Genomic DNA, 23,837 nt, shown 5'->3' with positions numbered 1-23,837 from the left:
AAACTAAACCATCACACAGATGATTAGCATATGTGAGCAACATACATAGATAGCATTTTCCGCTTGTCTTACGACATTAAAATCAAGCCACAAAGAAAAGTCTGAAACCAATAAATGCTTAAAGCACACATTTGAAAGTAAAATCCTCAATAGTCAACCTGCAGGGGTTCCTCCCTCACTTCAGCCATCGTGTGCTGATGTGCTTTCACCAACTAACTCACCACCAAAGACAAACCTCAGGGGGTGTGAAATCTTCTCTGCTCACCTGACAGAACCTTTCACAGTCACAGTCTTGTTTATCTGCTGCTTGTTGCCTGATGGACTCCATTGTGCCCTGAAGCTATGCAGTGTCTTTCTCAGCTGGTGCTCACAAATTCACAGAGTTATACAAAGGCTATTGTTGAAATAAAGACTGGAGCAGAGAAAAGGTATTCCCCAAAAGACCATTAAAAGACTGTTTACATTACAAAACCAGTCAGAGAGGAGGACTATTCAAGGTCAGTCATCTCCAAACCCTTTAACAGTCCTAACCTGCTATTAGCTGACCTACATCCATGCAGTTAGCAGTTTACTAACATCTAAACATTTTGTCTGATGTAAACCAGTTCAGGTTTTACATATATGCAGCAAAAGCGGCAGAATGATTTATGCCCATTTCTCAAAATATTTGATTATATTTTTCTGTGAACGGTGCTTGAGCAGAGTGAATGAATTTGCATGTGTGAAAAAGAGCTGAAGAGGAAAAGATGTGCTGCAGATCAGTGTGTGCCAACACTTCAGAGGGAAATAAACTGGCAAAGTTGCCAAAAGCACTGGAGTCTCTTATGTAACTTCCTAAGTAGAGAGTTGACAGCAGAGTGTAAAATTTATCCAATAAACGGTACTTTGATGACTCACCTTTGGTTATTTTATGTTCTGAGTCGAGGCCAACATCTGTCCATCTGAAGGTAATAAAAAAAAAAAAAAAGAGCTGAAACACCAACCCATTCTACGGCTGGCAGCCATAGAGCTACTTTCATTCCCTGCCAAGGATCACTCAATGTAATCAAAGGGACTATAAAACACGCTCCTTAAACCCTGGCAGGCAGCCATGCTTGTAGTTTATTATTTTTTTGTATTATCATTGTTATCACCTTCTTTGGAGACTGTTTAATTCATGATTAGGACGCTTCTGATCAACACAAGGCATGAATTTGACAGAACTCACAAAGTTATTAATCCAAAGCAAAAGTGGTTCTACTCGTATAAACACAGGTAATGAAAAAAGCCCACTCTGTAATAAGCAAATAAGGGTCTGTTTTTATGATATTTATGATGAAGTAGTTCTCAGAAATGTATCTTTTTCTAATATTTTTTTTTAAATGTGTTTTTTTTTCTTCCTGATTTGAGGTTGGGGCAGCCAGAGTTCGAAGGTGCACATCCATCACAGCACTTGGCTTCATTTTCCTGGACACAACCTGCGCTGGCTCCTCACCTTCGTCCTGCTCTTCATCCTCGTCTGTGAGATTGCAGAGGGCATCGTCTCGGACGGGTATGTCAAACCCTAATACTGTGAAAAACGTAACTACATATTCAATAGTATCTAACAATACAAAAAAAAAAAAATCGAGTAATATAAATAAATACGGAAAACTGGACCCCCCACATTTATTCCTTCTTTAAAGGGGGCGTGCGGTACTTTTATTAAGGAGCTTTACCCTGTCTATACCTCAAACATTTAGTTTAGTGTGCTTGTGACTGTTGAAATGAAAGTGAAATGCCTTGACAGACTCTTAAAGCCCTTAAAGTGGACCACAAGATACTAAAATAAGTCCCCAGAAAGGCAGAAACCCAACAATGTCACCATGGGACGACAGAAAGTACATGCTTGAGCAAGCAGAAAAAAGACTACACAAGTTTAATGCCCATAGGATATGTGGAAGGTAGAAACTCTTGTTTTCTAAGAAAAACACAACGGCCTGACTAAAGTTTTCCGTAGAAAATAGACAACCAGGGTGTCTGAAGTAACATTCTTTGGAGATCTTACTTTAAAACTGGACTATTTGGATAACACAACAGAAGATACGAATTTGGCATCAACCAAACATAACATAACAACTTGGAAATAACCAGCTATGAACTTTGGAGGTGGAAGTTTCATGGTTTTGGGATGCTTTGCTTCAGCAGGACCTGACCGCGTGTGTTGCTGAAGCAGAACTGAAATCTTTAACATGACAGTGACTGAAAACACACCATTTAACTCTCCAAAGACAGACTGTACATTGAAGAAAACCCTCAAACATCTCAATGCTGGAAGTGAGACTTTTTTCAGACTGAAACTGCTAGATGGCTACAAAAAGTGTCTCCATGAAGCTTTTTTACCCAAAGGAGGTAACACCACTCATTAGAAGGGAGGATGTCCCAAGATTTCCCCTTGGCTGAAACGTATATTGTTATTGATCAGTTTTGTTTCATGAGTTCAACAAGATACATATTTGGTGTTTATCTGTGATTAAAATCAATTTATTTTCTGACCATAAATAAATAAAAGCTCACACATTATCTATAATAATTGCTTTTGTAAGAACTAAATACTTAATGGCATCATTTTTTTCACAGTGTTGGATGTCTACCATATATTGATATCGTTTTATTTCCACTGTATTTGCTCACCTTTATGGATTATGTGTGTGATATTTCCCTATACGTATTAATGTAGCAGTTCTATAATTACAATAATGAGGTAGATGACAACATCTACCAACGGCAAAAGGTTGTTTTACATTTTAAATAAAAGTATCAGTCTCTGCTCCTGAGAAATTATACCCAAGGTTGAATAAATTCACCTTAGTGGTTTAATGTCTTGGCTTCTTTGTCTTTATATGGAAACTGATATTTACTGCATTTTATTCTGAGCCCCATAATTTGATTTAATCCGGGATTCTTCTTGATTACTACGAGGCTGTAGTTCCTCTGAGTGATTTTATTATCTAATCAAACACTGCTATCCATCTGCGATGGAGGCAGAATCCAATTAACTGCAATTGGCACTTCCCTGACCACCGTACATCATCTCTATCAATGCTCTTATCGGATTTGCTCTACAATGGTCAATTGGGATTAGCTGCCATGAAGTGGGAATCACGGCTGGCATTTTTGGGAAGAGCTGGAGAAAAATAGAAGGAAGACCTTTAGAATCCATAAAGCATATGAGACCATGCCTTTATTTCAATTTGAGGAACAGGGCAATTATAAATGCTATTTGTAAGTAAGATTTCTACCTTTTTCATGCTTACAGTTATTTTTGTATGCAGTTAGAAACCGTAGCAGGGAAAACAGACCTATGTATAGGTCCGTTTTCCCTGCTACAGTTTCTAACCTAATAAAAGATTAGATTAGTGTGGTTTATGTCCTATGAATTGGTGGACTAGATATCGTTCTTTATAATTTATATAGATGGAAGATATTAAGATAAACAAAGACAAATCCTGGAATGTTAAGCACACTGAAAGTATGTTGGATAGGTCTACCTTCATGTTTCAGAACAAGCTTGGTCCTCAAAAACAGAAACAAATAAAGCAAATAAACCTCTAATGTTGTAACTAGAAGACAAAGTCACACGTTAGCACATTTAAATGATTGAGATTTGATTGTAGAATACTAAGATTACAATTTTCAAGTATCTAGGCTATTTTATTAAATTGCAATGGGTGTAAAGCTTACATTAGTGTATTGCAATGCGTCATTAATCATTTACCGTTGTTAAAAGTCATAAGATTTTCTATGGGTTAGCAGTTAGTTCAACAATTTATTCAGTAAAGAAATAAACTTTGATTCATCTTGACTGTAAATAGATATAAAGTGCAAGGATTGGACATTGTCTCTGAAACTCTGTGGTTTCTGTGGCCTCTTTAATACCTGTTAAGACATGCTGTGCATTATGCTGGTGAAGATTCTCAGTAATCCAGGTCATGATCAGTCCAAAAAAGGGTTAAAAAAACTGGACTTCTATTCTGACGTTTCGCTTCCTATCCCAGGAATTGAAGTCCATTTTTTTTTTTTTTTTTTTTACTTTTTTTGGAGTGATGTGCTGCACAGTTCAGAAACATCTGGAGGAGTATTTTTCAGGTCTGAATGAATATGGGAAAAGAAAATAGAGTAAGGCAAAACATCTGCATTTCCAAATTTTGTTCCCTGTCCCGAAGTTGCCTAAAAGTTGTATCCATCCATCCGTCGGTCCGTCCGTCCATCCATTAAATTAATTTTAAATCTTTGCCTTTATACTTTGAATTTGACTTAGAAAAATTGAAGGGTCTGAATATTTTACTCTGAAAAAAGGTTAATTTGGACGTTAACTCAAGAAGACATGTTACTGGATTCAAAATTAGCTTAGATAAGGAGGATTTCAACTTGGTTATAGCGTTTTCAGACACCAAGTCAATCGTCCACCTGCTTCCCCAGCAACTGGCACCATGCAGACGAGGTCAGCTGGAGCCAAGCGTTTGAGAGCGCGTCCCAATTCTCACTGCTGCCAAATAATAACAAGTCAGCGAGCTGCAGTGAGTTTACTGGATGCTGCTGAAACCAAAATAACAGCATGTATGTGCATCAGTTCAAATGGTTGTTTCTGCACCCTGTTGTCAGCTACTGCGGTGAGTCAGAGTGTTTTTCGTGATTTCTTACACATCAGTTTACACACCAGACTGGAGGACGGAGAGCTATTGTTCCTTAGTTGGTCAGAAGAGCTCTCCATCTGCTCCACCTCTTCAGCTGGCTGTTGAGGCAGACCTTACTGTTGTTCTGAGGAGGCAGTGATGGTCATGTCAGTCTTTATATAAGTGTTTCTGTTTACAATTCGATTGTCACCTGCATTCGGAGGAGTTTAATCATCTCCACCGATGCCTCTCACCATCTCTGACTCACAGAAACACTCAATACCGTCAACAACGGCGTTATCAGTCTGAACTGTTCTCCAACTTGTTTCTTTTTCTGTCTTAATCTTTTCATTTAGATTCAGCCAATCTCCTCATCTTCACCTGTATATGCCTGCTGCTCTGGCCTTCATGGCTGGCGTCACATCGATTGTCTACTATCACAACATCGAGACCTCCAACTTCCCGAAACTACTGTTAGGTAAGGTCATTTTATATCCCTGTTCCTTAGCGAGGTTTCTTCTCCAAATATAAGCGAATAAAGTGATACAACACTTTTCACTTTTTACAGGAGCTTTTTTGTGTTTTATGCATAACATTTGAACATCTTGTTGCATAAAAATGTGCTTTGGTTTCATAAAAACTCAAAAGATTAGTCCATATCACGACAAATGGAAGCGGTTTTCCTTACTGATGAAAACACTGCGGCGAATAGCCTATATATATATATATATATATATATATATATATATATATATATATATATATATATATATATATATATATATATATATATATATACAGAAAGAGAGGGAGAGAGATAGATAGAGAGAGAGAGAGAGACCCTTTTGCACATTGCCTTCATAACTTCCATTATCTAATAAATAAATTGTGTAAGTGACAAAGTCAAGTTAAATTGTTTTTTGATGTTTTAAAGTGTATCCACCTTTGCCAGAGCTAAATTGCCTTATCATAGTTTATAGCATTATGACATTAGCCATAAATCAGGCACAAGATCACAAATCATTATGCATTAAAGCACCACAAACTGACTGTGCAATGATTTTTCTTAGTGGCAACATTATTTATAAAGAGTCCTGCAGGAGTCTAAGGGAATGATTAAATCATCAGTCTTTCCATAATGACCACCTGAGAGCTATAATTGACTACGTTAACGATATATTAAAAATAGGAGACAATACTTTTTCTATTTATTGTCACAGCACTAAAGATTTTCTATGATTATCTTCTAAATTTATTCAGTCTGCTAGGACATCCACAAAAACCTCACCAGCTGCCCAGTTTGTTACTGTCTTCTAACATGTCCATGATATCGATTAGTCTCTGCAGGGTTTTGTGGAACTATATGTTATTAAACTCAGTACTGTGCAGCTGGTTGCAAAATCTTCAAATTGTTGTTATTTCTTTCTAAAATAGGCAGACTTTCTTGCGATCTTTTAAAGTTAAACTTATCTCGTTCAATAGTTTTTTCAGACTTTCTTAAGGTCATTTCTGAGGTTCTTTGTCAGAAACCTTTAAATCAATTTCAGTCCAGCTTGTACCTGGCCAGAAAAGCATAGCGTGTGCTTGGGTACAGAGGACTTATGAAGGACGAAAGTAGTGTTAGTGCTAGAAAACATCTAGAGCAGATGAACAATATCTAAATGTCTCATATTTCAAAACAACACAAAACTCCTAGAAAAGCCATGCACAGGCATTTTATATTTGGCCTTATTTAACTAAAGAAATGGGAAGAGTTTTGACTTTGTGATGCTGCTGTGATCAAATTGCCTAACGATCCAATTTTGAATCTTTTTTTTTAATTGACTGGAATAATTTAGCAACAAGCATCGGGTGATAACGAGTCCCTGTTAAATACTTCATTGCAGTCTGGATGCTGCAGTCTTTCCCATCAACTTTAACTTTGACTTTGTAAAGTGCCTTGAGATGACATGCGTGAATTGGTGCTATATAGATACAATTTTAATTGGATATTTATTCCCCCAAAAATTGTTGCTGCGAGCCGATTTTCAATAAACTCAGTTCAGCCTCACTTCTCCTCATGATGTTTTTCTGCTCAGCAGTATGCTTTAGTGCTAGACTAAGGACATATTGCTTTAATCTTTTTAAAATGTATTGACTATTGTTTCAGCTGTGATGTGCCATCCTCCAGGGACAACTGGGGATATCTGACACAAAAATCTAGACAAGGCATGAAGAGCAGTTCATTTGACATAGAAGCTGGGAAGCTGCAGCAGCAAACAGTGTTTCTCTCGCTGTCTGTAAGCATTACTGTAATCAGTGAAAAACTTCAATTGATAGGGAAAAGTTTTTAGATCAACAAAATAATTTGCTATAAGCATTTTTCATTTTACTGTGCTGTTGATAATGCCTTATTTTATAATCATTTTTTGCTGTCGGTTCTGGAAAACAAAATGTGAACTTGGATTGATTGCAAAGGACCTAACATTACCTTGCTCAATTATACGGTTTACCCTGCCGCCCAAAGGAAAACAGCAACATGACAAAACCACAGAAGGAAGCCCAGCAGCTTCAACAATTTAAATCGTGGCAACAATAGAAGATCCACTTTGTCTTTTATTTATCAATTATATCAGATGCTCGAATTGGTATTCTTGAAATGTCGAAAATGTATAATGTGCTTTTTTTGTTGAGCCCTTGAGCAACCATTTCCACTTCAATGGTTCATTAGCTTCAGACGAGCTATTTAATGAATGAAGGTAATACCTGTCGGAATGTGTCTAAGGGAAATATTGTTTGCTGAGCAGATGATAATCCTGTCTAGTGAAAGTGATGACATATTTTCCTTGTTTGCACGTTAACCATTGCGACTTTTTGTTATTAAAACATAGCGGTCTCAGGGATCTGCCTGTTAATGATTTAACTGATAAATTAATACATTATCACAGTTAGGTCCTCAGCATATTTAGCTAGCTCCTGGAACAACAGCTCTGTTGGTGCTCCTCTTCTGTTGATGTAGTTGCTCAGTTCTTACACTCCATTAACTGTTCTGCATGCAGCCTTTGATGTTTAACTTCCATCAAGTTACCAATCCGCCTTTGCCTTTAGGTCTTTATATCACGGCCAGACAGATATTAATCTTGTAAATGGAGACTGTGGCACTGACCCTCACGCTGATAAAGTAATGTCATAGGAATTCTTCATTACAAAGCATGTAAACACTGTTTGTGAGTCTCCTGTAGAGATGGATGCTGTTCTCTGATCTTTTTTCCCTACCAACGGAGTATGTCGAAAAGTCCCTTCTTTTTGTTGCCGTTTTCAACTGTGAGCCTCTCAGAATTTAGAGTAAACCAGTTGGACTGACCATAGGTGAAATAAATAAAACGGAAAAACAGACAAAAAACAAAGACAGTTGGTGACCTTGAAAGCTGCTAGGTGTGCATTGAAGACAAGCTGCTCCAGAAATAGAAATGGAGGATGGGAGTTAGATAAAATAATGTAAAAAAAAAAAAAATTAGGGATGTCAAGCTATTTTTTAGATTAGGAAGTGGATGGAAAAATCTTTTAAAAAGGGGGGAGGGGGATTCTTTGTTTCACAAACCCATTGTCAGTATTGAAGTACCACACTGCAAAAAGAGAACTAAAAATAAGTACAATTTTCTTGAAATGAATGTATTTACCCTAGATTTGAGCAGGTAAATAAGATTATTTGCCAATGGAATGAGTATTTTTACCCTTAAAATAAGATAATTAGATATACTACACTTTAAATAAGATGATGGAGATGAATTGTTCCTATTTTAAGTGCTAAAATCTTATTCCATTGGCAAATAGTCTTATTTACCTGCTCAAATCTAGGGTAAATACATTCATTTCAAGAAAATTGTCCTTGTTTTTAGTTATATTTTTGCAGTGCAACCTTTCTCTTTAATTACTGCTGGAAATCTTTTGGGGTAACGTATTTTCGGACCATAAGGCGGAATAAAAAATATTCTTCCCAAGTGCGGTACATGTGTACCGCAATGCTCCGAAAATCCATTGAGCTTTGTTGATAACCAAAGTCGTACTTACACATTTTAACAGATTTTTTAGTGCATTGTACCACATACATGGAGTCAGTAAGCACAACAAGTACGGCAATCATACATTAGGCACATGATACATTTTTGAGAAAATGTAAGGATGTTAAGTGTGCCTTATGGTCAGAAAAAAACTGATTATTTTCCAACCGGCTTTTCACTCTTTGAAAATAGCTTAAGCCAGGTCAGACTGGATTAAGAACATCTGTTTTTTTTTTTTTTACATATTCTCAAAGATTCTCAGTTGAAATGCAGGTCTGTAGTTGGAATGAGCTTTTGTGACAAATTAATATTCTTATATCTCAACCATTTCAAAGTAGCTCTGGTTATATGTTTGTTGTTGTCATTGTTCATCTGCAAGGTAAACCTCAACCCCATTCTCAACTCTTTTGCAAACTTGAACAGGTTTGCCTTTCAGGTTTTTCTTTATATATCTCTATTGATTTCCCCATGTTTCCCCACATGTTTCACTGTGTGGATGGTGTCTTTAGGGGGATGCGAAAATTTAGTTTTCCAGCACATTGGGTGTTGTTGCCGTACCATCCAGATTTGAGAAGTGCATAACCAGTAATTTTCCTGTCATCAGATTGCCCTGCATGAGTTGTAAATCTCCTCCAGAATGACCATGGGCTTCTTGGCTACTTCTCTGAAATATGCTCTCCTTGCTAGGCCTGACATTTTAGTTGGAAAAGCATAGCATACCATACTGTCTTTGTTTACACCAGGTAAAACAGGACAGAGATACAGGCAGTGATAAAAATCTGAATAAACATTCCAACCAATGTAGACCTCACATTATGCTAAAAGCCAAAGAATAAAAAAGTGTTTTCAAATGAGATTTAAAAACACAAATTGATGGAGCTTGTCTTGTGTGCAGAGGCAGCTGGTTCCTAAGATTTGGTGCCACAATAGAAAAAGCTCAATCACCTCTTAATTTCCTCCGTTATTTAGAAACCATCAGCAGCATATGGTCAGCTTGCCTGAGGGAACGAAATGAGGCGCGTAGGTGTGTAAGCAGGATGGACAAATATGCAGGCCCAAGGCTATTAAGAGTCTTAGAAAGAAATAAAAGAACTTGAATTGATCCTGAAACAAATAGGCTGCCAATGCACCATGTTTTTTCCTTCACACAATTTGTATTTCCTGACCTGTCTGCTGTGTATGTTAGTTTTCAAAATAACTAACATATTTGTCCTTGCAACCTAAAGTTTAATTACTAGTTAGGTGACTTCAGAAGTCAAACTAATGTGAAGCAAATGCATCAAAGCAACAGCTTTGATGCATTTGCTTTCTCACTCAATGCTCCATGAGTGACAAAATATAAAAAGTTAAAGGTGTAGCAATACATTTGCATGGTACTCTATTATCATTTAAATGTTGGCTGTCCTATGTAAAGCATGTAGTTGTAGAATTTTTTTTGCCAATGACAAAATGCTCGAAGGTCTGACACTCTGATTCACCATCCCACCAAACATGATGGCTTTCACATTAAACTGCTGCCCTCTAGTCAGGCTCTTTATCTGCTGTAGTTGTTTTGTGACTTGCTGTGTCTCTCTGATCGTTGTGACATTTCAACAGCCCTGCTGATCTACTGGGTACTGGCTTTTATCATGAAGACCATCAAGTTTGCAAAGTACACCGAGCACGGCATTGGCCCCGGGCAGCTTCGCTACTGCATCACTGGACTCCTGGTGCTCCTCTATGGACTTCTACTGGCTGTGGAGATCAACGTCATCTTGGGGAGGGTGAGCGTTAATGTGTGTGTGTTGCTTCTTTTAGGCAGAAATCCCTTTTGATTTGTGATACAGAAAATAGTGCTTGGGTTTCTTTCTGTCTGTGGTTTGATATTTTATCTCTGCAAATTGCATATAAATGTGAGTAAATGGAAATCTATGTTTAAGATTAAATAATGTATTGGACTCATTTTGACAGTTAATCAACAAATCCAGGATGTTTTTCATCTATTTCACATTTAATGTCAAAACCTTTTTTTTTTTGGCAATAACACGTGTTTTTGTTGCTCTACAATTTTCTTATGCATATTTTGTAGCATGCTGAATACATTTTACAAATATTTTGAGTTTCAAAAGCTTTTCTCATATAAATCAGGTTGATTTGAAGAGTGAACATTTCTATTGACTGCTAATCCTTCTGGCATTCTGGATTAAGCATCTGTGCCAGATTCTGACCTGTGGTGACCTGTTATTGTTTTAATTTTCCTCTGAGTTCATCCCAGTCTGCTGGTTTCTGTTATCAACTAGTTTTTCAGAACTGAGTGCATATTATGAATGGGGCCCCAGATGTCAGATATCATTTGTTTTTTGTCTGTGTGTGTGTATGGGGTGTGTGTGTGTGTGTGTGTGTGTGTGGGGGTGGGGGGGGGGGGGGGGGGGGGGGTCAGGTTTGAAAAGATTCCAGATCATCACCAAATTGCGATTTGATCACTGGAAGAAATCACTGTTTTGTAGGAGGGTGTTTTTTTACTTTCCTCACTTTATTCAATATTCCCTTTTCCGTCAACCTTTTTCAATTGAAATATACCAATAGAAAAGGTTGATGAAAATGGAAAAATTTAAATGAACTCACAAAATTTAGCTTCAGGTGATTTTTGACAAAAACTGTAAATGTTCTAAAGAGGAGATGGAAACATTTGACAAATCAGTTCTGACTTAGCAACGTTTACCTCACATGACTGATCAGTTTTTGCTGCTCGCATCTTCCCAGATATTCCAATAATGCTAAAAAACAGGTCTGGAAATAACAATCACTACGTTTGGACCAACGAAGAGACGCAAGCTTTTCTTATCCATGAAAATTTAAAAAATCAGCACATTCATTAAAGCCCCGCTCCATTACTGATCCGTGGTCTGTGCTAGCTTCCTGTTTATTACCGTCAATGTATGACGACATTACGCTGTGCGTCGCCTGGTAAATTCGCTGTAAATCAGTAGATAGAATAATGTCTGATGCACATTTTCTTGTTCTTCCTGTTAAAATGCAATCTTTGTTGATGTTTTTCTAAGAAAGTTAAAGGAATTTTAGCAAAGTATCTTGTTAGTCTGCATCCACACCCACCTGCTGCCAGTGTTGAGATATTTTAATGGCCGGACCAGAAAACTAAATACTCAAGCCAGATATGATGTGTTTTCTTAAAAAGTTTATTGAAAGGTTTGGAGGTGGTGATGACTGATGGCCTCCCACAACTATTCTCCACTCCACAAATATTCTCCAGTTGTAAGAGGCCGGTATAAGTCGGCAGAGTCTCAGGTGAACCAACTTGATGATAATAATCGGCAGCAGCAGGTGATGCTGATTATGGTGTGTGAAGCAGAGAATGGGGAAAGAACAGTTAACCAGCCCAAAAAACACAAACAAAGGGCAGATAACATGACAGATCTGTGTTGATGGCAACATGACTTTATAAGCTGTCCAGCAATAGTACCCTTTAAGCTTGAATCAGCTTTCGTTAGCATTTTTTGACATTGAAAAACCCTTTTGCTTTACAATGATTACAAATATTTTTGTAGATGTAATGATCAACTAAATAGATAAACTTATTGTTTCTAGAAAAGAGGCTTGGCTTTTTTTAAGATTAGAACAAAACCATTGTGTCAACAACGAAAGCTTTATTATCTAAAGATGAGTAGATTTGTCATCAGGCGATATCTACATGAAAATAAACTATTTTGGGACCCTGTAGTAAATATTTTGTTTCATCATTATAGTTGCAACTACGCTATTTGCTTATCATCCGACCTGTGTTTAGTTTTCTTCTCCTTAGTTGTCAAAAGTGGTGGACACAGTTGTGATAATTCGAATATATATAAATGCGGGGCTAACTTTTTGTTCATCGCATTATCATTCAAGCCAATTGTTTGCAGACTGGTTATTGTTCATTTTATTGGGTTTCGATAACTGTACGTACGATAACGTTCACAACGACAACAGCAAACACCATTTACATTCCTTCCAGGCTCTCAATACACATCCACAGACTTCTCTACAGCAGTAAAAGTCATGGCTCCACAAAAAACACGTTGCTATGATGCAGTCAGATCCAATTGCTCAAAAACAGAGACGGCGGTATCTGTATTTCTTTCTGTAAACAGTGCGCCGCTATGTGATTCTAATCCCTTTAATTAGTATTGGAACCAAGCCTTTTGGTTTTCTCAAATTTCCTTATTAATCTTCCATTTAACGACTGCAAAGCTAATATTTTTGTGTGCGTAATATGAGTATGTGAAGCTTACTTTTTTGGTTAGCTGTGCCCACCACTGTTTTGTCGCAACCAATTTTTTACAATCATCACACCTGCTGCCAATCTGTAATCAATCAACTGTTTTGCATCCAGTTAAATGAGTCCCAGAAAAATGGTTTTTATTGGGATTCTGTTTTCACCCTGATTAGAACCTTGTTACTCCCAGTCTCATTATTGCTCCTCATCAGTTGTAGCCTTGCTACTTCTATTTCCCCTTCAGATGCCTTTTGGTATCCACAGTGCTTTGATTGCCCTTTTGAAATTTCTGAACATTGTATTCTCCTAAATTAAATACTGTAGTCATGGTTCTGCATGTCTCCTGTCTGCTTTCTGGTTCTTTACAACAAAAATGTTTATGTATTTGATACTGCCACTTTTTTGAAAGCCATTCTGACTGACTGTAGGATAAATATCAGGATAAAAATCTGAGTTTCTCGAGGGAAACAGAAAAAAAAGAAAGAGAAAAATCATGGAAAAGGGCAATGAGTGAAACCTCTGAGGTCTATTATCCCAGACAAGAGCAACAGCTGGCATCTGATTCATATAGTGTGAAGGGCTGTTGGACCATTAACACTTAACTTGTTTCAAGCGCTATCCCAGTCATGTCTTTTGTTAGCATTTTATTGATTGCATAACAATCTGACCTTTACAGCTATGCTGGCTGACCCTGTCGGAGCATAAAAAGGATAATGCCAGAACATTGCACATTTGTCTGTCATTTTTCGTTTGATATTTTGGAGTGTTTATCTGTGTTAGCTCCAGCTCTGAGCACACATCTGTTTGTGTGCAAGCCTCCCCAGGGTGAAACTCCATCATGCTCTGCACTGTCAGAGCTCTATTTGTTATCTGCTCTGCTATAAGGATTTAAGTGTTCTGGCCTTCATATCACCTGTAATTGTTATATACTTATCCAAATTTAATAATACTCAAACGATTATGGGATTCCCATTGTCAATGATTGATTTGTGATTTTTTTTTATGATTTACTTGCCTTATATGGAAGGAAATGTATGTAAAATGTACGTAATATCAGAATAATATGTCTAATATTACATATATGTAAATCTTACTGGATTTGAATACTGCCTTGAGCTATTTTTAAGTACAACTATTAATATTGTAAACCTTTATTCATGTGGATGCTTGTGCCTATAAATAGTACATTATTCTGTCCTCACCCAGTCAGTGTGAAAGCCTTATCCCATTGAATCTTTTCAATTATTCTACTCTGTTAGCTTCTATTTCATTTAAAAGCTTCAGCTGACACTCATATCAAGTGTTCAGCTTTTCCAAGTTGTCATAGGATTATAAGACAACTTGTTATCAATGTACAATGAAGGCAAATTATTATACAGCAGCTGTAATTAAGCCTGCCTTCAACAGTGTGTCTAAATGACACACCTTTTGTGTTTTAGCTCTCCAAACAAAAGGTTTTCCAGGTTTTGATTTCATTCTAATCAGAATTAGTTTTAATAATTTTGCTTGGTCTTTGACTGAGTTGAACAATAGTCAAACCTCTCCTTTCTGTCGCAGCGCTACATGTGTTTCGACGATCCGACAGAAGTGAAGCCCCCTGAAGACCTCCAGGATCTTGGTGTTCGTTTCCTGCAGCCCTTCGTCAACTTGCTGTCTAAATCCACCTACTGGTGGATGAACACCTTCATCACCTCTGCTCACAGACGGCCCATCGACCTGAAGGTCATTGGCAAACTCCCCATCGCCATGCGGGCGCTCACAAACTACATAAAGCTTCGACAGGAGTTTGAAGAGCAGAAGGTGAGTTCTGCTTAGTGGGTTTCCGTGGGATTGTTTTGGTCATTTACCCAGGTTGCGGTGAAAGGCTTTAAACCCGCAGAATACATATTCATATGTAAACATTATAAATAATGTCTTTCAAAGGATCTTTCGCCCTTTGTTTTACTTAACATCTTGCCCACAGGGAACTCCCTCTGTGATGTATCTAAATTGTAAGCTGAATATACCACATATTACATAATACAATATGTAATATGTGGTATTACATATTACATAATACATCACATAATACAACAAATTAGGACCTAAATATTGTATGACAGATTGTATGACAAATGCAGGGTTCTGTTAATATATACAGTAAAAAAAAGCCAGTGCAATTATGAATTAAACCAAAAAACTACATATTATAAAAATTCTAGAATCAAAGAGATTTGCAAAAGCATTCATAGCACTTACACTTTTTTTTCAGATAACATTATGTGACAACCATAAGTGTATTTTTATCAGTGATGGACCGACACACGGTTCTGCTTCACTTGTTTTACTAATAATAATTTCAAGTGTGCAGTGTGCATTTTTATTCCCCCCTTTTACTCTGATACCTCTAAATAAAATAAAAAAAATAACAAGATAACACTACTGCAAACCTACCACCGTTTGGCTACACAGGGCGCTTGTGTCCTGGTTAGGCTGCAAGGTTCTGGGTTTGAATCCAACAGACTACTCTGGGTCCCCAAGGGTCTTGCTCAGGGTGCTCAGTTCCCCTTGGGTCCTGTCCTAGTCCCAGAATGCTACCTGGGTGCAGCACAGTGGTGCCCACTGCTCCCTAAGGATTTGGTTTAATTCAGTGAACATATTTCATTGGCATGTATGTTGCTATGACAAATAAATATAAAGATGATCACTATTGTAAGGCTAAGCTGGCAAAATATATCCAAATACCTGGGATTTGTGTGATGTTCACAAACCCCTTGTGATCTCTCACACATGTTCTGGACGTTTCCTAGGCTGGAGGCTTTTTGGAAGTCCTGCTTTAAGACTGCTTCAGAAATATTGGGACATGAAATTGAGCCGTGTCCTCTTATTGCTATATTTGGTGTACCTAGACTTGCCATGAAACTGTCATCTAAGCAAAGACAGGTCCTTTCGTTTACTTCACTCATTGGTCGGCGCAACATATTGCTAACGTGGAAGAGTAGGGCACCATCATCTCCGACATCTTGGCTACACGATACGATGCCGTTTCTGCAATTGGAAAATATTAAATATGCAACAAGGGGATATACAAAAAAGTTTTACCAACGATGGAACCCCCAGATGCAATATTTCAAAGCTTTAACTTCCTTCTCTGCTGACGAACAAACTGGTTGATTCAAGGTTTTGTCCATTATTGTTATTATTCTATGCTTATGATTATCGTTATGGCAGCCATTTTACTTTTGACTTGTGTGTGGTGATACTTGATCGTATTCACTGTGTATTTCTGTTCTATATTAATAAGCAAGAGTCATACTGTGACATTTCTATGCACTCACTTACGTCAAGTGGGTAGGGTGGATAGGGGGATGGAACGTTGTTAGTTAATTGTAAATTGTAAAATCTAAAACCTTCAATAAAATGTGTTGACCAAAAATAAAAAAGGATGCATGACCCCTGGTTAATGATTGTGGTTCCTTTGGTCACCACTGCATCTCAAGTCCAGTCTGTCCAAAAGACCAGGCCTGCCAGTAATTATAAAGATACTAACGAGTGCATCACGTCATCCTTAATATGCCTAATTCCGATTAAATTCCACTATCTGCATCAATCAGAGTCAGTGCCCCGTTCTTGCCTTAGTTTGGTTAATAGGAGAATCTCATAAATCCAAAAACTCTCATCTCCCTTTAAAGCTGCTGTTTTGGATGGGAACTTCTTAGATACAGTCACCCAACAAATTTAGCTTCTTCAATTGGTTGTTTCCGCAAATCATATGAACACATCACCTTTGTCGCCTTTCTAATCAGATAATCTTCAGGTGTTTTTGGTCATCCTTGACTTAAAAAAACAACCCTCACATTATATGGAAACAGTCCCCCACTGAATCCTGAAGTGTTCATTGTCTTGGTCAATGCCTGCAGTCAGCTGCTCCCCCAGTCCTCCCAGATTCCACCGATTCCATGGATCTATACCATAACCTCTAGAGTCTCCAGTAAAGATCTGCCATCTCTCTCCCTCCTTATCACCCATACGGTGGCTCTTCTCCCAGGAACTCCTCTTCCTTCTGGGCATCTCTACAACCGTTCACACCCCAAAAAAGAGGCCATGGAAATATACACTAAGGAGTTAAGGCTACAATCCTCTGCTCATCATCCTTTTCTTTGTAAAGAAGAAAGATTAAAATACTAAGACCCTGCGCTGCACATCAAGAACAAGTGGTCACTTCCACTCTTACCCTCTGGTGTTGAACCTATGCAAAATTCCTCCATCTTCACCTAATAAGATCACTATAATCTATACCATTTAGTTCGCATATCCCGGGATGACAAGTGAAGGATGGCCTTAGTTAATCTTGGAGGTTGATACATTTGACAATGGAGTTGGAGTTACACTCTTCCAAAGATGTTCTTCTGATGGTAATTACCATCCTTTGTGCTTTGTTTTTGAAACGTCTCGCTCTCTCTCTCTCTCCCAAGAAAGATATATTGGAGATGGGGAATTCCTCACCATTAGATTGGCACTGGGGGATTGGAGACACAGGTTGGAGGGCACAGAACAGTTGATCAACATCTAGACTGATCATAGGAAACTTGCCTATCTCCAAAAAGCTTTGATTTAATGTTCCCAGCTTCCAGGGACATTAAATCAAATGTGCTTCCCAGACAGATTTCCTTAGAATAAGAATCCAATGAACCAGAAGGCATTCTCCCTCAGTCGTGCATTGTTGAGGCTCCCTTGGGATCTAGAGAGCCTTATCCACTGGGCTTATCAAGAAGGACCAGATCCAGGAGGGTGCGCCCCAGACTATCATCACTTACCAACATCCATCAGCTCTCAAGTAATACACTGGGTTCATTCTCGTAACTTCTCCTTTCATCCTATTTCTGGTGGCCTTCACTCAACAAAAATGCACTTGAATATGTATAATCCTGCTCCCTCTGTGCCAGAAATAAAAGTTCCCACAGAAGCCCCTCAGGCCTCCTCCAACCTCTTCCAAATCTAGCTGCTCATTGCTTCAGATTTTGTCACTGGTCTCCAACCTTCCAAAAATAGGACTGTTATCCTCACTTTAGTCCATCTCTCCAAAGCCTGCTATCTCCTAACAAACTCACCCAAGTCACTGAAACAATAAAGCTCCTCATTATTCATGTCGTCAGGCTTCATGGCATACCTACCAAAATCAATACAGATAGAGGTTTACAAGTCATTTCAAAACTGGAAGGACTTCTGTTCTGCACTCAATGTGAAATTATGACTATCTTTGGATCTCCATCCACAATTTAATGGACAGTGCTGACTCAATCAAGCACTCTAAAATACAATCCAGTGTCTCTGTACCAATAACTCTGCTTTTTTGCTGCCATCACATCATTTGGGTTCAATATACGCACAATTCCCGTTTTTTTTTTTTCATCTTGGTTCCACGTCTCATTGTCAACTTTGAAAATGCTGCCCCTTCTGCTTCTTGGCATCCAACAGGGGGCGTCCATTGATGGGGTGATGTCATATCCCCAGAGTTGTGTGCAGGTTGGTGAATGTTTTTGTCTCTATCTAGCTTCTTTCAAGGAAGATCTTACTGGCAGGTGTAGCCTCACAGCTGTTTGGACTAGTCAGGAGTAGATTAAAGAGAAGCAGATCTGAAGAGGCAAATGCCAGATTGTTATCTCACTCAGTATGTGGTAATCAGGCCTACGTACCTTTCTTGTGTTATCTTTCTCTCCTCGTTTCTGCGCCAACCCAATGCTGTCCTCCTTTCTCCATGCTCATGTTTGAGCTCTTCTGTTCTGGGGCTAAACTTCCTTGCTCCTTGGATCCTGGGGAGATTCATCTCAAGTCCTCCACTGTTAATCTCCTCAATAGTCCTTGGATCCTCGTCCTAGAAAAAAGTTGTTTCTTCCAATCAGCCACTTACCTCACACTCACCTGCCTGTCAGCCCTCTGACGTCATCCGCTTCACTGCACTCCTGGAAAATTATTAGCACCAGGCTTTGGTTCAGCAGGGACAGGTAAGGAGGTCAGATGATTGAAAAATAGATGCAGCTGAGCACAGGACAATCCTGAAATGAAACCCATTTCAGGCTACAAAATACTTGAAACTGGGACAGAGGTTCATCTTTCAACAGAACAAAAACAATAGAATGGTTTTGATCAGAGGTGGCCACTTCTATAGTGCTTTCAGTGGTTAGTACGACTGGAAAAGCACTATAAACATTCAGTCCATTTACAGTTTACTTCACTGTCACCAGCCTTCTCAGGATCCCTTGTTACTTCCTCATTTATACAGTATTTCAACAATGCCACCTGTTGCATTAATAATCAAAAACCTGATTGGCTTGAATCATTTGACATGACAAATTAGTGTTATCATGATATAGTTCTGTGCTTATGAAAGTAGGAGGCTGACTTTGCACTAATGGATGTAATAATCTGAGTAGACCCTGGAGTGCTTTTAGATAAAAAAAATCTACTGTACATTGGAGTTTTGTCTGTGTATTTTCAGGGATTCCATTATTTTATTAGAAAGTATTTAAATATTTTTCTTTATGAAGAAGAGTATCTTTGGTGCACTCTGTCTGACGTGTGCATGCAGCGACTTCTAAAGTCCCACTTTATTCAGCTGTTGTCATTATAAAGCAGGTCATTAAATGAGTCAGTCCAGTCTGTTGTGGGATTATTAAACTTTATTTGGACATGAAGTGAGCTTTTCAATAGTATAAACAGGAAAAGGCAATCAGGCACATCCTGTATCTGTGTTTGCACAATGTTGCTTTTCATTGCCATCTGTTTATTTTGGATTATATTACAATTGCTACCGTTGTAGCTACATGTTGCAAAGCACTTGTCTCTTGGCACTGTTTGAGGTGTTACAGGGTTTTATGAGTCTTATTAAACTGATGGTGTTACTGGATTGCAGTTTTGTACTACATGAATGGTTTTCTGTATTTTACTCCCCGATATTTGTGAGACAAAAGTGTGAGATAATACAGATATAAAATAATTGGCTAAGGAGGTATGCTCAGAATTAGGTTCAGATTTTAAGCAGTGGCTGCTAATTTTATTAGTTACCAACCATGTTTGATATGTTAAATCATGCTGTGTATGTTTGGCTTATAGCTTTGCTGCTGCATTTAGTTTCTTTGGGAAGCTATATTATTTCATATGGAGAAGCAAAAACTATCTAAATAATTGTGTGGATATATTTACAAAGTGTGTTTTGCTCTGCTGGTTCTGCCAATGTAGTAAATCTTTGCAATCTACATTTAAGTAATAGTAAGCATCTGCTGTTATGATTCTCTATAGTCTTTATGACGTGATTAAATTAAGTAAAAATACCATGGTATCACAGTATTTTCATATTGCTTTGAATTAAAAATAAACAAATAAAAAAACATTCCTACTCCAATGAACCCAACATAACATATTGATCATTACATTCATAATAACAACATATTTAGCATTTACTTATAGTTATTTTAGATATAGATTAATAACCTGACAACCCAGACTGATAATGTGTAGCACTCTCCGTTCGGCACATTATCAATCTGGGCCTGCTCCAATCAAATCCATTTGGGGAAATAAGGGACATTCAGCAGAACTTGAAGAGCTGATTGGGCAAATCGACACCTAGTGCCCGCCTACCAGATGTTGGTTTTAGCCAATCACGGTATCAAATGAAAATGTAAGCAGCAGGCGCCATGAGGAACCACGACAAGTTACACTAATCAAGGCATTTCTTGCCATTCTTCTTTCAAAGAAGACATTGTGGATTCTGACAAAACAGATGTGATAGCAGTGGCAACGTGGGCGTCCTCCTGCGCTGCCACGTTTATTTTGGGTCGGCTGTGGGCTCGGCAGCTCTTGCTTTCATCACAGCCGGTATGTCTCGCCTTAAAACACAATACTCCAACGTGATTGGCCCAAACTATTTCTGGTTCACGCCGAAACGATTGAGACAGCATTGAAACACGAGGGATTCTTGTGTTTGTGAACACACAAATACCATGAGAATTTAGCTTGCAGGCAAGGTTAATAGACTAAAGCAACAGCCTAGAATAAACACAAAACTTGCTTAATATAGTTCTAGTTTGTACACTCCTCTGCTTATAGAGTAGCACAAGTTTAAAAAACTGATACAAGACATATTGGCTGTGGCTTGCCAACTGTTTTAAAACAATGTTACCTTCAAACTTGTAATGACAGCCACACATTTGCACCCCCTTCCCTCTCTTGGGTGTCTGCCTTGCATTTCATTAATATAGGAAATTTTGCTGCCTGAGGTACATAATGCTACGGAATTGCCTTCCAATGCATTCAACTGACTGATTTTGTACGATATTGGCACTTCTCTTGATTGCTGAATTAGATTGGCATGGTAAGCATATATTTCACACTTGCAGAACTGGCAGAATGCCTCTGAGACATCTCCCATCTGAGGTCAGATCCAGTCTTTTCAGAGCGCCATGTTTATTGTTTATTCCACTCTTTATTAGATTTCTTTCCCACATATTCCCCACTTACTACATCTCATTTTCCCGCTGCCTTGTCACTTGCTTTTCTGTCACTATGGGCTCTAGCGTGAGTGGGTTTTGGGGTTTGCCGGGACGTTGAAAGAACAAACTACCTATCACTCGAGTTTTTGCTTTCTTGCGGGAAACTGGGAGATAATAGAGGGGTATAATTTGTAAAGAAACCCAAGCCCAAATAAGCTACATCATGTTCAAAAACAACTCCACAAATAAACCACAACCTGCGACTGATAAAATTTGAAAGCAACTTTAGAGAAAAACAAGCCCAAAGTCGCTTATAAACAGCAGACTTGGCAACGCTGTTTCTAAGACGTGAGAAATGTGATATCTTCCAAAAAATACACTCTTATTTTCTCATGTTTAGACCCACATACCAGATTTGTATGTTCCCAACATACATGGCAAGACAGGAAACTGTGACAAAAATATACATTTTTCACAACTAGAAGATTTTTCAACCAGCCAGATTTGTCTTTCTTGGAGGCAGGGGAAAAGCACATTAGCCTTCTTTTAGCCACCCTAACAGCAGTGCACACCAAGTGGAAAAGAAACAATGCTTCACAACTCTATTCTCCAAAACAGGTAAAGAAAACAGTTTCTTTCTGCGATCGTATTAAAAGATTTTAAACTGTCACAACTGAAAATGTACATTTTAAAACCAAGATAAATCTTAGTAATCTGCCTATGCATTATCAGTACAGGACTAATCCTACATGTACTGTAAATTTCTTAAAATATTTATTTGATTTCCAAAAGGCATATGTAATTGTTTAATTGGTCGAACATCGTGATTTACTTATTTATCACTGAGTCTTCCTCAGACCCATCAGAATCACTGATAAAAATGTTCACCTCTCTGGATTCTTGTTAATTACATATGTAATCAACAATAAATCTGTGATTTATGTTTTTTAGGCAGCTCAGTGAAACTGTTGGTAGCACTATTGCAGCAAAGAGGTCCTGGTTTCAAATCCCAGCTCAGAGTCTTTCTGCATGGAGTTTGCATGTTCTGCCTGTTCTCTCTGGGTACTCTGCTATTTTTCCACAGTCCAAAAAACATGACTGGTGGGATAATTGGTCTCTCTGAATAGCCCCCCTGGGTGGTTGTTTGTCCTGTGTGTCAATTGCCTGTAATGGATTGGGACCAGTCCAGGTTCTACACTACTTCTTGCCCATTGACCACTGCAGATAGGCACCAACCCATCCATGATCCTTCATAGATAAGTGGATAAGTGGATAGTTTTTGGCATTGTAGCCCTTTGGGCACTCAACACATTTTTACAAGATTTCCTTTTCAAAGAAAATCACTGTTGTTTCTGTAATGGCACCTAGATAAAGAAAATATCCCTAAAATATTTCTTCACAATAATTACGAAACTGACAGACAGTTCTCTAATTCTGCCGGAGAAAATCTCCAGACAGATACGTGAGTGTATTATAAAGTAATCATTTAAAGTGTCACGGGTTTTAGAGAGAGTTTTCCACTCTCTGGGTTCTTTCTTGACCTTAACCTGAGCCATAACTCTTCTGAATTTCACTAATCTATGTCTAAGCTGAAGATGCCTCCTTCATTTTTCTTCACGTACTCCTCTCTTGGACTCCGCAGACTTTTTGGTGCGTGCGTCAGGGCTCACACCAAAAGTTCTCTTCTACAGGGTCGCTGTTTTCCAGTGTTTGTAAGTTCATCCGAGAGTCGTCACTGCTGCGTGTGCGTCCGGTGTGACCGCTAGTCCGTTTCCTTCCGGCAGGAGTGAAGGATGAGAGAGAGGCTGAGGGATCCCAGTGGAGTGGCAGGGAAGGACGGCGGGGGCGGGGGCGGGGCACTTAGAGGGGGGTCGGAAGACGGCGGGTCATTCCAATTCATCTGTGAACGAGGTGACATCCCGACCCCTGTGGGGCTGAAAGCTCCTCTCTTCATGGGAAGCTCGTTTCACTCAGAGACAGAGGAGGAAGCAGAATATTTCCTAGCTGTTTGAACCTGGGATGGAAGGAGAAGATGTGTGTCTGCGTGCGTAACTGTGATGCTCACAGTGACGTGTCACGCATGGAAACTGACTTTTAGTAGGAGCTCAAATGGAAAGATGGTGAAACATGATAGCAGTCACGTCTGTTCTCACAGATCTGAGTGTGACTCATTCATGTTCACAAGGACGCACACTCACACATGCACGCATGTTCATGCACACACACACACACACACACACACACACACACACACACACACACACACACACACACACACACACACACACACACACACAGATGCACACACACACACAGATGCACATGCACACAGATGCACATGCACACACACACAGAAGTGAAACATTTAATGCAAAAAAAAAGAACGCAAAGATTTTAAGAAAGAAAGCGTAAGTGCACAAATTAGATTGCTCAGAGGGTT

The 23,837-nt window shown here is 38.6% G+C and overlaps 1 protein-coding gene across 6 annotated transcripts in view; it reads left to right on the top strand.

The window, feature by feature from the left end:
• Positions 1-23,837, top strand: part of abcc8 (ATP-binding cassette, sub-family C (CFTR/MRP), member 8) — a 115,457-nt gene that overhangs the window by 13,538 nt on the left and 78,082 nt on the right. For all 6 annotated transcript variants that reach the window (XM_036151708.1, XM_036151735.1, XM_036151720.1 and 3 more), the window contains exons 3-6: positions 1,390-1,531; positions 4,991-5,112; positions 10,271-10,437; positions 14,484-14,726. In XM_036151708.1, coding sequence (XP_036007601.1) covers positions 1,390-1,531; positions 4,991-5,112; positions 10,271-10,437; positions 14,484-14,726 — 674 coding nt within the window. The remainder of the gene's footprint in view (positions 1-1,389; positions 1,532-4,990; positions 5,113-10,270; positions 10,438-14,483; positions 14,727-23,837) is intronic.

The sequence above is a fragment of the Fundulus heteroclitus genome, chromosome 2 (assembly GCF_011125445.2).
Source record: "Fundulus heteroclitus isolate FHET01 chromosome 2, MU-UCD_Fhet_4.1, whole genome shotgun sequence".
NCBI classification, from domain to species: Eukaryota; Metazoa; Chordata; class Actinopteri; order Cyprinodontiformes; family Fundulidae; genus Fundulus; species Fundulus heteroclitus.
This window is presented reverse-complemented; position numbering and strand designations above follow the sequence as displayed.